Source organism: Cinclus cinclus, chromosome 2 (assembly GCF_963662255.1).
Source record: "Cinclus cinclus chromosome 2, bCinCin1.1, whole genome shotgun sequence".
In the NCBI taxonomy this organism is placed as follows: domain Eukaryota; kingdom Metazoa; phylum Chordata; class Aves; order Passeriformes; family Cinclidae; genus Cinclus; species Cinclus cinclus.
In genome coordinates, this window is record NC_085047.1 from 107,696,392 (window position 1) to 107,714,037 (window position 17,646).

At 34.8% G+C, this 17,646-nt stretch overlaps 1 protein-coding gene across 2 annotated transcripts in view; it reads right to left on the reverse strand.

Moving 5' to 3' along the window:
* The window catches only part of DMD (dystrophin), a 767,992-nt gene that overhangs the window by 636,943 nt on the left and 113,403 nt on the right, over window positions 1-17,646 (reverse strand). For both annotated transcript variants that reach the window (XM_062488103.1, XM_062488102.1), the window contains 6 exons: window positions 14,269-14,510; window positions 12,457-12,637; window positions 5,007-5,152; window positions 3,854-4,066; window positions 1,468-1,581; window positions 214-369 (listed from right to left, as the gene is read on the reverse strand). In XM_062488103.1, the coding sequence (XP_062344087.1) occupies window positions 214-369; window positions 1,468-1,581; window positions 3,854-4,066; window positions 5,007-5,152; window positions 12,457-12,637; window positions 14,269-14,510 (1,052 nt within the window). The remainder of the gene's footprint in view (window positions 1-213; window positions 370-1,467; window positions 1,582-3,853; window positions 4,067-5,006; window positions 5,153-12,456; window positions 12,638-14,268; window positions 14,511-17,646) is intronic.

A 17,646-nucleotide genomic window follows, 5' to 3' on the forward strand; every position in this document is an offset into this window, starting at 1 on the left:
TTAAAAAAATAGTAAGATATTGTGTTGTAATAGAAATAAACATATTTTGCATATACTGCTACAGGCTAAATTACGCTCTGTAAAATATTAGTTGAATTGACATATTTAATTTCAGTTTCATATCTACTGCATATGTATAGAAGGGCAAACTCTACCAATGAGAACCCTGATGATTAATTTAAAATAAACCAGTCACAGCAGGAGACTTGGTACCTGTTGGCAAATGTGGTCCCACTGGGCATTGAGATCTTTTAGCTCGGACTCTATTCTGGAAGCAAATTCTGGCTCTGATTCACTCTTCATTTTCTTCCCAGTCTCATTAACACTGTTCAAACTGGGTTGGATGGTCTGGATATCATTTACTAAAGCCTAAAGGAAGAACAGAAGATTAGGCAAGTAGCATTCACACCAACTTTCAGATACGGTATTTCCATTAAAATGTTTCTACATGAGAATATGACTTGTCTGGGGTCCAGATCGCAATCAACAGATTGTTCTACAAAAAGAAATTAAAATGGAATATGCAGCTGTAATGTGGCAAGCTGTATGCATTATGAATATATACATATATAATGCTAATATATATATATTATTTCTTTTAAAATGCTTCCCTGCTGTTGGTTGAAAACATGAGAAATACCTTAATCTCTTTTTTCACATTTCTGAAAAAAAATTCTGTTATAATGGTGAAGAATAATGATAATTCTTATGTAAACAATGTCTAAGAGAAAGTCTGTGAGAACTTGCAGTTCCATAAGATCACTGTGTGTGTTTCATTATATTTACACATCCTGCCAGAACATTTACAGAACTTGGAAATTCTACTAAGCATATAGACAGGGGCCAACATGGATTACAAGATTCACTGCACATACACACTCTGTTGGGACAGGAAGAAGAATTTGCAAATCCTGTGATGGAAGTACCAATACTTCATGATGCTTTAAAACTCTGCTGGGATAATGTGCTGGAACTTGTAAGTTTAGTAAAAAAAGAATGGATATAAATCATAACACCTGCAAGTTCTTTTTTGTACAGTCAGAAAATTTTGTAAATCACACAAATAACAGATAGAGAAAAAAAGATGTTTTTGCACAGTTTATACAGATTTAAAAAAGTAATAATGCAATGTTCATAAATTCAACAAAGTAAATAAACAGTTGACTTTAGAGGTTAGTTACATATTATTTCTTGTATTTGATGGTATTTATATATTTCCTGTATTTGATCCTGCTATAAATACACTAAAAAGTCACTGTGTGCCTCCTGCTGCTATTTAAGTTTCCTTGGTTTACCTGAATTTTCCTTCAAACCCAGGATATGCAAAAGGTTTAAACACACTGCAGAAGGAAATCCTCTTTCTACATTAATTTATTCTTAGGAACTGTAATCATTTGTGTAACTTCTGTATAAGTTCAGCTCATAGAGAAGAACTGAATAACTGCCAAGCAGGCAGGAAATACTCACTGTACATTGCTCAAGTTGCTTTTCCAGTGCTTCTGAGTCTCCAAGGGCAGGCCACTCTTCCTTCAGAAAAGCATCCACTTCAGCCATCCACTTCTTCAGTGTTTTAATGTCATTCTGGGTATTAAAAAGATATTTCATTGCATCACACAAAACCTGACTGGCAAGAGTGTAATTCATCCTGACACTACAACTAAAACTCACTGCAATGTAATTTCAACATTATTGAACTGTCTGAAAATACAAACACAGCAAATGAGTAAAACCAATTTTACCTGGATCTGTCATTGACACTTTAACCTGCACTTTGACCATTTCTGACTAAGTTTAATGTGTGTATGAGCAGACAACCTTATGGCTCTCAAATTTATCCCTTCTAGATATCATTTGTGTTTGGATACTGCATGATTGTTCATTGGTTCTTTCTATGGCTTTAGATTACTCATACTTGGCACTTAATTTAGTCTCACCCATCAAATGCTCCATGCTTTCATTTAAACTTCAGACTCCTTTTGGAAGTTATAGGCTCCAGTGCCTATTTTTCTACTAGGTCACAACACAGAAAAACATCCTTACTATTCAGAATGAAAAAAGCCAATGTAACTGAAAGAGATTCATTTCAGAAACTAAAATCATATAATGACTCAATGAGTCATTTCAGTCTCTCAGTTACTGCTTCTAGCACTAGAATAGAAATATTTCCAGAGTCTTTATTTAACACTTAATAAAATAAATAATAAAAATAAAAAGTTAATAAAAAGTCTGAACATCAAATAGTTAAAAAGAGGGAATGCTGTCAGTCCACACATTACATAGGTAATCTAATAACTTTAAAAGTAGAATGAGATTTCAAAAAATACCCCTTAAAATTACCTTAAAATGCCATCTTAGCTACAAAGATGCACACATTACAATAGAAATATATATGGCAAAAATTCTAAAAGTATATTATCAAGTATTTTTTCATCAAATTTCTTTCATCACCAATGAAATAGATGTTGATCTCACATGTTGAATGCAAAGCTGAATTAAAGCACAAAAAAGGAAGTTAGAATAGAGACTCTGTCCTAAAAATCATACAAATATTCCTCAATAACTACTATGAGATAGGTAAACAAGGGGAACATTTCCCTAATGTGGCAGATATTTAAAAACAACAGGCTCCCATGGAAAATGAACTGAATTAATAAAATTAATCATATAGAAATTATCAGTATACTTCAGAATGGCAATTACCAAAACACTGTTGAAATATCTACTGTGCATTCCATTAACCGACAGTAAAAAAAGTTCAGAATCATATTTCATGATGAAACTTTAATACCTTTACAAGAATACTTTTAGTTCATTAATGTGGTCGAATATAGATCTGGTGGGATTTATTTAAGAAAAGATTAGTCTCCTGCTACCAATGAAGAGCAAATGTATGACTCGCATTTTCAATCAGATTGTAAATGCATTTTCTTTATGAACACTGATTTCATCATACCCCATACTGACGCATTCCATAAATTACAACAGATAAAACAATAATCTGGATGAAAAGTCATTCAACAAGATCAAAAGACAATGACTTTTATATTAGATGTGTACCAGAAGGATTTCAGCAATAAATATAAGGGCTAAATTTTGTGTGCATCAATAGCTCACACTGCTTTAAAGTGCCTTTTTTTTTTTTTAATTGTTATTATTATTAATTTATGTGGCACTGTTTTTGGGAGTAGGGTGCCATCTGTGAGGAGAGGGCAGGTACTGTCCTGTGCTGGATGTGGACAGCTCCATCTTCCTCCTGTGGAACCACCACGGGACATGGCTGATGCTGTGGTGAGCTAGTGGTGCTCAGTGGCAATGTAGTTAAGGGCAAAAATGTCAGGCAGACAGAGAAGGGGAGTAAAAAAAATGAGATATTGCTCTGAAAAAAAGTGAGAAGCAGCCCTACAGACACCCAGATGAGGTTCCAATGCTCCTATTCAAAATACCTGAAATACACTTCTGATTTCTGGAAACTGCTGACAAGGTACTACTAAATTACAGATTACTTTAATTATGTAAGTGAATTCATTAAAGTCAATATGGTACAGCTACTTCAGATGCATGAATAAGTGCTCCAGCTACATTGCAAAATAAGTAGAGGAACATTATTTGTAATTTTTAATGGAATTAAAGCTTTTTGCTAATGAAACAACATAGACAGAAACAGACAGTAAAATCAGAATTCAAAGTAAAATCTTGTACTCATCAAAATTAAGCAGACATTTAAATACATTTTCTGTCATGTTTTGATATCTCACTTTGGTCTTAATTTCTGGAAGCGCCTAGATGTGTTCTGCCTTAGTCCCACAGCAACAAGCCACCATGCATAAGCTGAGGCTGAAAAAGTTTGACTAACCTGGAATCGCTGGAGTTTGGTCATGCGCTCCTCCAGTTTCTGGCAGTGTTCCGCCAGCTGTGCCGAGAGCTTCTTCCAGCGGCCAAGGACCACCTCGACCTCTGACTGGTAACTCTGACTGACTTCTGCAGGGGCTTTCCTGGACAGGTCTTCCACAGTTTTGCTGAGATAGGTCAGGCCTTTCTGCTGCTCTTGCAAAGAACTTTGTAGAGCCTGTGAAAAAGAAGCAAGTGGAGTAGTGATTTAATGCTAGGCAATTCTCTTCATTTCACAAACAGGAAAGGCATAGAGGTCACCTTTGCTGAAACATGCAATGGCACAATTTACTGAGAAATTTGGAATTGTTTTTCTCATACAATGTAGATGGCTTTTTTAAGTTGAACTGAGAATATAACCAGAGGTATTCATAGTTAATAGGTGTCATCTACATATATTTCATTAATTTGAGCTAGGAATTTACTATGACACTTATGCTGACACTTTCAAAACAACCAGAGAAAAGAACCAGAACATGGGGAAAAAGGATAAACTTAGAGAACTGATTCTGTGATATAATATTTTTCATAACATCTCAAAACTTTTGCAATTCTCAGCCCAAATTTACTTCATCTAAGCTTTTTTTTCCCCTCCTATATTCTGCATTTTATTTCTGAATATGCATCAAACAATATCTTCATTAGCCATCTGAGAGCAGAAACTTTATCAGACATTGAGATACAGGAAGGTTTATACCCATGGGCAAAATTTGTTCCAATTCGTGTCTACTTGTGAATTTGACAGGAAATCTGCCAAAAAACTGTGCTGCATTTTGCAAATCAGAATCATTTTCACATCAGCACTGGAAAATGAAATTACCTAAATCTATATTTACTACCAGAGGAATATTTTATATAACATGGAGACAAAAAAGGGCTTTTTCTTAACATTTTTAATATCTTATAAAATTGCTTTCAGTGGTGAACACCATTTTAAATTCTCTAACTTCAGAAATCAATACAAGCAAGCAACCACCATCTCCTGAACACCTGACCTAGAACTCAATTGAGCATCGTTTACTCAAGATCCATAGCCTTCAGCAGATTCATGTACCAACCCAGAGCTCTCTTCTAAACGTCTCAGTTGAGACATTTCTGTCCACAGCATGATCACTCACCTTGAACTCCCTGAGTCTCTGCTCCATGATTTCATATTCAGCAATTGCAACCTGAGGCATGGAGAGTTTAGTTTCTGACTGCTGCATCCACACAAGTATAGTGTTCATTGTCTCCTTGTAGTGTGCAGGAGGCAAACTGTCAAAAACTACATTCAATGGGGAAAAAAAGGGAAGGAAATAAAGAAAGGAAGGAAGGAGATAAAACAATATTTTGCTTCACTATTTGGTTTGCTGACAGAAGACACCTGATAAAAGACCAAGCCTTATTGAAGTCTATGGCTGTCTGGCAAGAGATTGCAACGGGCCAGTGTGTATCAGAACTACAAAAAGTAATTTTGGGACCAAAAATATTTTGAAAACAGAACTCACTTTTCTAATGCTTGAGATATCTCTACCATTCCATAAGTTCAGTGTCATTTCACTTTGTTATTATAGGTCAGAAGACAAATGATATAGCCAAGACAACTATTTTAAATATGTGTGTTCAGAGATCAACAGACAAACCTTTGTACTTCACCTAAAATCTAATTTCAGAAATGTATTAAAAACTAGGTTTCCCTTTTATGGCTCATGTTTATGTGTTCAATGTTTCTGTTTGAGTAAAATGTTCCATTTAAGACATCTGTTAAAAGCTTAGGAAATTAATCTTCCTTCTACAATAAAGTTGAATTTTATTGAACTGAGCTTATTGTGCCAACATTACAGCTGCTGCAAATAGACAACATCTGGCACACACATGAGCAACTCAATAGCAGATACATTCCCTCTGCCATCAACAACAGTTGCCTCAATACTCACTGAAAAATGTACAGACAAATAGCTTGGGTGGTTGGAACTGAAACATTTCCAACTTGTTCATAATAATGAAGAATGTAAAAGCTCAAAAAAATAAATGTTTCAACCATTTGTTTGTCCTGTCTCCTCCTCAATATTCTCTGGTGTTTCACAAAGAAATATACTGAAAAATAATAAAGCTGTCCAAAAAGTAGTTTTGACAAACAATACAATGAAAATTTTTAAGTGCAATCTTGCTTACATCAGATAGTTGAGCTTGGCAGAATGCACTTCAGATTTTAATTTCATTTTTTAGTTAATCTACAGAATGCCATGTGAAGAAAACTTATATTTCCAGTCAGATACCATAACAACTTCCCCAAATCAGAACAATCTCTCTTGTAAAGCATGTACATTGTATGGCAAAGTTTCCTCATGAAAGACTTGGTGGATGTGATTTATCACATATATCTGGGGATTTACAAAAGACAGGACTTGGTACAAGGAAAGACAAGAATTTCTTTCTTTGTGAGGCATTTTTGATCACAGAAATCAATAGTAATATATTCTTGGAAATACAGATCCAAACATTCTAATCTCATCCAGTAACATTTTAAATCTTTCCCTTCCTTAGCGAAACTTGTATTGTCTTTGACTCATTTAGTCCAATAATTCCTACTTTTGAATAGAACGTGCTTTTAAACACTTCACTCCAAATGAAGAGATACAATTTCAGCGGCTCAGACATATTAAAAAATATACAACTTTTAACTGCAATTTTATTTAGAAATATGAAGTTCAGTACTGTGATGTAATATTTGAATTCTGTAAGTAATTTTGCCTTAAAATAACAAAGCAAACCTCATGACTAATGAATAACTTCAACATTTAAGTAGAAGAACAGCTATTTTTGATAGTACTGAAGAATGCCTCAGAACAGGTGAAGACTGCCATAGCTAGCTCCACCAAATTGCACCAACTCTTACCCTCCAACTTTGCCAATAATAATAGCAATTTTAAAACCATCAAACCACTGCAGACATTTCACTGAGCTGTAATAAATTATGTTTTCTACTTTTGGATGAACTAATGAAGATTTCAAATGGGATGACAGATGTTGATTTAATAAAACAAGTTTTTTTTTTTAGTTTTGGTTATTAAATATTAACTTCAGAAAGCACATTTGAGTCTAACCATAGTTTTTCCATTTCATTTTTCCAGACTATTACAGATTAGTGATAATGAAATACTTTTTGTTTCTTTTCTAAAGACAGACAATGTGTCAGCATTTTCATCCACAAGGAAGTAGATTAACTTTTAAGATGGCTCTTAAGAGCCTTTATTACTTTAGCAGCACATAATGGCAATGGTGAGATTTCAGTCAAACTCCTATAGTGGGATTCACATTACCCAGTTATAACTGTCAAAATGACCTAACCATTTATGGCCTCTCTGTGGGCAATATGAATCTCTAAATTCTCCATGCTAATAACAAAAACCCACACTCAAGACCTGTTTCTTTTTACCTTAAAATTTGCTTTGCGATGCTAGTATTTGTGGACTTAAGTCCACACAATAAGCAAAACTCATTTATATGGATTCTGCCATATTATCTAAAAGAAAATGTATTGGCAATGAGAAAGCTCTAGTATGTCCTCAATATGGGCCTAGTTTAGATATAGCAAAACTAGGTCCATGACAGAACTGAACAAAATATCCCAGAGGGAAATTACAGATCTGTTACTGTGAAATATCAGAATATAGCTCCCATCCCAGAAGGGAAAAATGTTTTTGTATATCAAAATATAGTTCCCATCCCAGAAGGGAAAAATGTTTTTTGTATCAATCTGTCCCACTTGTAGGGAATGCATTTTGGTAAGACTGACACTGTCACCTCTGAGAACTGACAGGCAAATATATTTGCACTTGCATATTTCTCTTAGAGAAAGTCCATACATTTGAAAACAGAATGTTCAGTTAGTTAGGATTTATTTCTAATAAATAGAACTATCTAAACATGTGAAAATAGCTTTCCAAGTAAGTAAAATATTTTGCTTGCTTTGCCTCACCACTTCCTTGTTTTTTGTGACCAGATTTTTTGGTCAAAAATATTTTCCCGAATCAGAAATGAAATGAGAAAGCAATTATCTCAAAAACTATCAAATCGCACTGGATAGGTTGCAATGTGTTTCTCCTGCAGTCATTACAAATCCCACTGATCATCAAACCATCATGAAAGGCAATAAATATAATCTATGGGACCATTTCAGTAAAGACTGAAATAAATTAACAAGATTGAACTTCATGTATTTCCAATAAAAATCTCTTTGGTAGTAAATGCAATTTAAAACCAGGCTGATATTTTCACAACTTCGTTTTACTTATTTTGTAATACAAATACGTGAACCAATTCATCAAGTTATTTATTTATAAAAGCTGTGATTCCCCTCTATATTTTTAACCAGAAAGTCTCAAAGAATCTTGTGTAATACTTGATCAGCGTTATGTGAGTGATTTAAGACTTCTAATTCTCTTTGTTATAAAGCTCTTGAAAGAAACAGAAGAGAATAACAGAATCACAGTGTGGTTTTTGTTGGAAGAAACCTTGAAGATCATCCAGTTCCCATCATGGGCAGGGACACCTTCCACTAGATCAGGTTGCTCAAGCCCCTTACAACCTGGCCTTGATCACTTTTGGGGAAGCCATTTCCCAGTTCTACAGGATCTTTTGTATCAGTAAATATCTATAATGACACAATTATTTTTTAGATAGGCTTATTTTTCATCCATAAAAATATCCATTTTTACCACCGAGGAAAAGGACAAAATCACCTACAGAGTAGAGGACATTATCTCATACACATTCATTTCAGAGGCTGCTTTGTCCTTTTGATCTTGATTTAAATGAAAAATAATTACCAGGGGAAATGAATGGGGGGAATAAAGGAAAATAAATTGCTTCCATGCTGCTTATTAAAACAATAAATTCTCATACACATCTGAATTGCATCTTCTGCTTGAAAGACACATTTAAAGAAGGTTAAGCAAACTATCCATTAAAATCAAACCACAATGAATATTTTACTAGTAAATAATAATTCAGATCTTAAAGAAAACTTATAATTATGAAGTTTTCAAGATACTTGCTTAAAATTTTTTGTCCTCAAGTATATGATTTGTGAAAGATTATTTTATGTATCATGCAATTGCACTGACACTTACAACCCATTTCCAATGAATTTAAATCATCAAGATAAGTTAGCAGTTCAAAGTTTTAACCAAAGTAGAATAATTACAGACTAAAACTCTAAATGGTCATCACACTGTTACAGTTATTGTAGTTCATTATCTTATAAAATTATGCCATGCTTGAATTGCATGAGCTTTATGCAAACCAACACTTTAAGATACTGTACTAATGGATTAGAGAGAATAATGATGCACATACAAAACGATTTTAAGCATAGGAAGGGTAAATAAAAAGTCTAAAGAATCTTGACGTGATACAGAATGCAAAAACTTTCTAAAGTACTTCCTGAAATAAACAGGAGAAACCATTTGAATGCAGATGAATAATTCATCATTAATAATAACAACAGCAATGATGGCAATGATGACTTCTCCTTTGGGAATTACTGATCCTGCAAAGGAAGAATCAGATCTTGAAAGGAAAGCACAATGCATAAATTTATGAAGCAGAGAAAAATGGAAATAAATATGACTTTTTCTTTGCCACCTCCTTCTTGATACTCTCAATTTTACCTACAGAAGCCTTTTTTTTTTTTTAACTTGTTAAAAAATCTAATGATTTTTCCAATTTCCCTCAGAAGAACATGTATCTCAATGAGAAAATGGATCTCAATCAAGGTCATGACTGGATAACAATTCAGTGCAGCGAGACTGAAAAGCAGGAGCATCTTAATGGAATTTAGTTCAGTCACAAAGCTAGAGGAGTGCTGGAATGAATCAGCTGCCACCCAGGAGGAAGTTTGAACCAGGGAATTTTCACTTACCTGACACTGACTGTCAGCTCTCCCTGGGCTCAGGGGGAATGGGAGGCTGACCAGGCTGCTCCCCAGAAATCTCTCTGACATAGCAGCACTTAATTTCAAGACAAGTAAATATAAAGCACAAAACCTTTTTTCACCGGGGTATTAAAAAATCTAAGAACTTCCTTGGGAAATCAGGTTATTCATATTTGAATCATTGCCAGCATTGTCTATTTCACTCCCTTGTGTAGATTACTGAACAGTTTAAGCTCAGTCTGACCTTTATTTTTTTCTACATACCAATATTCTAGACATTACTCTAAATGTGTTTAGGGAGAAGAGAGAGCTGGAATGCTAGATACATCACATTCAAAATAACATGGATATACAGACATTCTATAAAGTGAGAAAAATGGGGTCGTATTTCTTAACATTTTATGAGGTTGTATCTCTTTCATAAACAGCACCACAAAATAATGAAAAATCCTCAACCAAATAGGTTTCAGAATTTAAATTAGGTTTTGTAACTGGAAATGTTAATCAAATCATGGGGAAAAACATGTAAGAAGATCTGAGTTAATCTTCAGTATTATTTTATTGACAAATCTACTGTGCAGCAGAGAGAAACTACTAAACAGTCTAGAATGTTTTAAAAAAACCCTCCAAAACTGAGCTGCCATCACTTTCAAAAAACTACAATCAAAACCTAACCAAACAAAAATATTTGAGGGAGACAATCCCTAAAATTAGAGAAAACTGTTTATGAGAGAAAAATTCCCTTGAAAAACAGAACAGATAAATACCCTTATCCATCAGAAAAGATAAGGAAGCAATGGAACATTAACAAATAACAAAAAAAAAAAAAAAAAATAAAACCCTCACAAAATAAACCCACCTCTAATTATGGTCAAAAATTAATACACTTTTAACATAAGAAAAAAACTTAATAATTAATTTTTAAAAACTCTTTTTATGCACATGTAGGTTGTATGTACAGGAGAGAATAAAAAAGGATCAAATACTATAACTGATCTGCAATACATCATTCTGTCCTCGGGAGACTTTTCCATCTGTAGGAAATAAATAATTGCAAATAATTTATGTAAATAAAAGATGGAAAGATCTAAAATACTCTAACAAAATTTCAGTGTTTTCCATAAAAGTAAGGCCAGAATAAAGACACAGGATATGGCCCATCTATACAACACAAGAAAAGTAATAACAACTGTCCATGGCTCCATGCAATATTGATTAAGAGATATTTGTTCTCTTGCACTATAGGAGACTCCCCCAGCCTGTTCAATGCTTCCACCTCAGGACAACTGTTCCTGCAGCTGGCCAGGGCACTGGAGGAGCTCCTTGCAGCTCAAGAGGGGGAAGGAATACCCAGGAAGGACTTTTCTAAAGCTCATGGCATTACAGTTCAGGCAGTGAACAATAATTACCTTACTGGACCAATCAACTGGTCAGTTGATCACCTCTCACTACAGCAAAATTTGATGTGGTAAACCAAACAATTATGGAATTTTAGATAGAGAAGAAATCATAAAGAAACCAGTATTTACTATTTACTATGTTTCTGTTGGGAGAATGGTAACTGATTTCAGCACATACATCATAGTCACCTTAAGGGTTCTTACATCTTGCTCTTCTTGAATTTGGGGTAATGAAAAAAACTTTACATTCCTTAATGTTAAATTTGTACAATTATTTCTTTCATCACTTGCTATGGCACACTTTCATTTTATTTCTTCTCCCATGCATTATCACCTCAACAGTTTGTACATATGGACACATGCAAAATAACCACAGTAGTACATTAATGTAGCACAGAAAAAAACAATACCCTAAGACTCTCTCTGAAAGAACTTAAGAGGAATATAAGAAAAATCCACTAGAAGGAGCTAGCACTATGTCAAATTTCAAATCAGTACAGTAATTTAGAGATATCAACGGTTTAAGGGGCAAATAATATCTTTGTTGTTGAGAAAAGCCAAATCCTTTTTTTTTTTTTGCCTAATACTTTATTATTTCCATAAGCTATTACAGAAAGTGTACAATAATTACTGATGTGCTACATATTGTTAATTAGGAACAGTTCACTTTCTACTTTGCCCCTTCCGAAAAATTCATTTTACTAAAAATATCACACATAATGTTAAAACTGACAGTCAGGTGTTCTGTGTTGCAAATAAGAAAGAGTTGGCCACATGATGAAAATCTAGATACACTAAGGTGGATAATGTCTTTGATGAGATTTATGGAGTTACATTTCTATTCTGTGAAAATCAAGAGCAGATTCATTCCTGTAATTAAGCTGTCTTTCCTCTCTATTGACTGACAGAGATGAACTGCCTTGTTTTATAATCCAAATAAACAAAGACAGTTTTACGGTACCAAAAATATCACCAAATCTGTCCATAAACATACTAACAAGAGGAAGTTTGATGGCAGAACTACATGGGGTGGAAGATTTGCTTCTGAATAGTGTACTTTCCCTTGATTTCTTAATATAAAATATGGAATGAACTGATAATTTTTGTAAGTCTAATTTAATTGTAAAATAAGAGCACCTGAATTTCACTACTGTTTTAGTATCACAAAAGCAAATGCAAGACTGGGAAACCAAAATATAAACACCTATATGTGATAGTCAGGCAAATTGACCTCTTGTCAAGAACACTTACTGGTCTGTAGCTGCTTTTCTCTGGCATGCATGTCAGCAAATATTTGTTTGAAATGGCTGGTAAAAGCAGCAAGGTCAGCATCCAGAAACACTGGTCCTTGTTCCTTTTCTTTGAGTGCTTGACTTTGGGCCTTTAGCCGTTCAATCTGAGGCTGCAGGGTTGACATTCGAATGATTTCATCCTGAATGTTCAAACAAACAAACAAACAAAAAAAGAAATGACTACCCAAGAAATGAAGCCACTAGTGCCACAAAATCACTACAGTTTCAGTGCACTTTACACAACTGTTTTGCTTCCAAATACACCAGTTGCAATACAAAACAATTAACTTTAAACCTTTCCTCAAAAATCAATATCTCTAGTCCCAATAAAATTGTTTTTTGATACCACTGCTTAAAGTCACTTTCACAAGACATTATGCTCAAAGAAAATAAGATAGATTGTGCATTAAAATTTCAAGCCTAAGGAACATCCTTTTCTTGTGAAGCTGGGAAGAGAAAAACACCACATACACCATAAACCTGGACCCATATCTGTTAGATTATGTGCAGACTAAATAAAGTAGAAAAGGAGAGATGAAGATGCCCAGTGATTTCTAGCAGCCTCACAGTAACACATTAGAGGCTGAGGTTAAGATTAGGCTAGCACAGAGCAGTTGGAAGGGACTTTCAGGGAACATCTATTCCAATGACCTGATTCCTTCAGGGCTGACAAGTTAAAGCTTGTTGATAAGGATGTTTTCCAAATGGCTCCTTAAAGACTGTCAGGCTGGGGCAGCGACCACCTCTCCATTTTTGTTACAAACATCATCCTCTTTTTTGCACTCTTTGAACACCCTCCCACTCCAGTCTGAACCTCCCCCGGCACAGCTTTGAACCGTGCCCATGCACCCTGTGCCTGGATACCAGGGAGAAGAGATCAGCACCTTCCTCTTCACTCCCCCTCTCAGGAAGCTGTAGAATACAGTGAGGTTGTGCTATTATACCTTGTATTCACTGTGACTTGTGCAACCAGAGAACAGAAAAGAAATTATTAAAGTAAGCCAATTGTGCAACTCATAGCAGGCCTATTCAAAGTAAGGTTTTCTGCATGAGAACAGAGTACAATGTCAGCACAATGCCAGCTGGGAAATACCTACAAAATGAAGTAACAGCATAGATTTCAATTTGGATTTCAATATTTTCTATTTGAGAGCTTCTGAAATCAGAGATTTCCTAAAGTCAAACTTCTACAAATATATCATACAATTTATAGTGCATCTCAATATACTGCTGTAAATCAATATTGGCTTGTAAACCCCCCACCCCTAGAGCTGTCTACAGTCAGAAAGAGAAGCAAATTTTTATGGTGCTCAGCACATAAATAAAAACAATTAGGGATAATTATAAATGAATTGGTGTGACAGTTTTTGTACAACTTCTGTGATTCTCTCATATTGTGACAGGAATATTCCTCCATTTGTCTACACAACCCACACTGAACCAGAACACAGGGTATGTAAGAAGTGGACTGCAATGGCAGAATTTTGGACTTGAAGACAGTGTTCAGGAACAGATCCTTAACAGAGGTGATGAGCAACATCTTCTTAGTGAGGAACCAAGGACACAGACTTTTACATGGATTCTATTTCCTCTTTATTTCTTTACCAGTCTTTCCTTGCCTTGAAAAGAATATTTTCAATAATGACTTTGTAAATCCGAGGAGTCTATTTACCATTTTTATACTGAAATGTTTTAGGTCATAATCTGTCCTCTGTCCCTTGAACACCTATGAAGTACAATAACATAAAAAACTTGAAGAGGAATCTCTAACCTTGCATCTTCCTAACTGAGTTTTTACTGTAGCAGGATCTGTTGCTGGTGTGGGTTGTGCTTTCAGCCAGTTTTCTGCAGTAATTGCTGTCTGCTCCAGTTGCTGCAGCTGGGAGTAGAAGTCAATGATGTTATTTTGGTACTCCAGCCATGCCAGTCTTTCACTCAGCAACTGACAGAACTCAATCCAGCGGCTCTTCAGCTGCTCTGAGGCTTGTCTAATGTTGTCAGGATTCAGACCCTCTAGAAAAACAAGAGAAGAAGATACTTAAAGGTAACAAGTTACAAAGAAAAGGAAAAAAATAGGGTAGTTTAACAATTCCATTTCTCTATTTGAGAGCTCATGAAACCAGTTAATGATTTATCACCAAGTAACAGTTCTGAATCTACAGATGTTACACATTAGTAGGGAATGCATATAAAAATATTTAAAGTTGCTGCCTGGGTACATTTGTTGCTATGGGAATGAATTATAAAATACATTAAAGTACAAGAATGGGAATAAAGAAGAAAGTAGAGACACAATACATAAAGCTAATTAAAATTGCTGTAAGAAATCACAAAATGCCTGACAGCTGGATTTTGAAAACTATGCCTGGACTGTAATTAGATTTTAATGTACAAGACTGTTGCTGGCTTTTCTTCTGTAAAAAACTGACTACAATTAATAGGAATTATATTCCACAGTTTCTGATAATCCAACCCCTATATTTTGCATTACACATTATTTTAGAAATAGCATAAGGCATAAACAAAGTACCAGTTCAAAACTCCATCTCAGCCAGTCCTGAGAATCCAACAATGAATATGAGGAGACAGTAAGAAGAAAACCAAGAAATCATAGGTGATGCTTCTCTATGGTTATTTTCAAAGTGATTGATTTCTCTGATGTAGTTTGCCTATTTCTATTTGTTGTTCAATAATCATGTTTATATTACAGTTCATAAAATAAAACTGACTTTGGTTATGGTGGACAAGGCAATTATTTAGAACAATTAAATGGTAAGAGGCATTTTCTTCACTTTCTGTGAAGAAAGTAAAGCAATACATAAGTAAGATAAGAAAATGTATCTTAAAATAACATATTTCATAATCACTTGGTAACTTGACCTAAGGTTGATTTCAAAATAATATTAACTTAACCATCTCATTTATCTTTCAATGGAAGTCTAAATGTGATCCTAACATTTTTAAAATTGTAATGACATGTAATGATACACATAGCAATAGGGCCAACATTGATTTCCAAATGAATAAAATTCTCAAATCATTTAACAATGCCATAGGCTTAAGAGCACTTTTAATAATATCATCACATAGTCATACAATAGCCAACCATTTAAACAGAAGCTATATTTTAATCAAAATAGTAAAAATCAGAGTACTTTTCTCTAAAGCAAGTTTAAACGCAAATATGACAAAAGCCTTCCATGCTCTGCTTCTGCAGTCTTTGATACATTACTGAATATGGGTTTTCTAGTTTGTAATCTGCACTCCAAATCTACAGGAAAATCTTTATCAGGATTAAAGATAGTAAAGTTCATAGCAAATTTGGAATGTAGGATGAGAAATACAGTCCTAATTACAGCTAAATATTGCAATAAAAAGTAATAAAAAGTACTAGAATTTTTAAATAGTAAAATATTCTAAGGAACTGCTATAATGAATGGTACATGGCAATCCACACCAAATGATAATCAGGGATCATGTCTGCTGTTGAGCACCAGTGCTCTGGCAAATCCTGATCTGGATTCAGCTCAGGGCTATTTCATTCAGAGTTGCTTGGAAACAGCCCACTTGGAAACAGACTGTGCAGTACCTGATAGCAGTTCTCTGGATATCCCATTTCTCTGGGATGGTGCCCCAGCCAAACAAATTGTACAGCATTTCAAAAAGGAAAAGTGTAAGAAGAATAGAAAGCCATAGATATTGGCAACTGTGGTGGTTGGAGCAGCTTCACATCCACCTTATACTCAAAAACTGAAGAGCACATTTTAAGGACTGAGCAAGGGTATAAAATGAACCTTGAGGCATGAAGAGGTCAAAAAGGATTTTGACACACTGTATTAAAATCCAGAAGTGATCATGTCTTCTGTGAGTGTGTGTGAGCATTTGTAGATATGGTAGCATAACTACATTTTCTAGAAGTGTAATTTCTAATGTGAGCACATGAAGAGGCAGAATAAACCTGAATGGCACAGCACATCTGAATAACACTTACAGACAACCAGGCACACAGGTACTAAATCTTAACAACAGCAAGAACAAACGTACATATAGACAATAAGACTTTAACTATGCTGAATTTCAACAATTGTTTCTGTTGTGAGTTGAGTATAAAAATGCTGTATATTTGTAACAGTGAGCAGATTATCTTTGTCACTGTGTTAATTATTATCTCTCAACCTGGAAGACATCGCTTGTAAGTTTGGCAGACTAGATATAAAAAGATCACTTTATTTATTCCTCTTTTCCTTTATTTTCAGCTGCCACAGTACCCTTAGGCAAGGTTATGATTACCAGAAGTGCAGTCATGGATTCTTCACACATAATAATACTTGTCACTGTAATATTTTCTTCTAGGATTCAGAGATGACTGTATTTCAGATGAAAATCTAGATTCACCAGATCCTCCTTTCTTATTTTGCTCGCAGGTCCCTCTTCACATGGCATACTTAAATATGTGAAAATAGCCACTATTATTCAATTTTTCTTTAATTCTTTTATTTAACATCTAACCTTTGAGTCAAAATGTGATTCCATAAATACATAGAGAAAGAAATGCTTTTGTTCTTCATGTTCCTGAAGTGGACAGTACAAAAACTGATTTATGTAGAGTCATGTTTGGTAAAATATTGCAGCGATGCTTCTTATAAGACAGAATATCTTACTGATAATAAGATAAAATCTCCATAACGGTGTCTATAAAACTCTTATTTCTCAGTCCATTCAGGTAAATCAAAATTGTCCGTCAGATGCCAGCATGTCATTTCCAGAAGGATGTAATAAAATGGCTGTTACTTGCACCTGAGATCATTTGGGCAAGATTAACCCATTGGTGAATATCAAGAATTTCACGGAATCATGGAATCCTTAGGGCTGGAAGGGACTTCTGGAGATCACCCTGTCCAACCCCTGTGCCAAGGCAGGGTTACCCAGAGCAGGTGACACAGGAACATGCCCAGGTGGGGCTTGGAATGCCTCCAGAGGCAGACTCCATGACTGCCCTGGGCAGCACTGAATTATAGTGCTCTGCCACCCCCAAAGTAATGAAATTCTTCCTCTCAGCTGAGGTAGAACTTCCTGTGTTTTACTTTATTACTCCTTAATAAACTCCATTAATCCTTGTCCTGTTTGAAATTTTCCTCTCTGATAACTA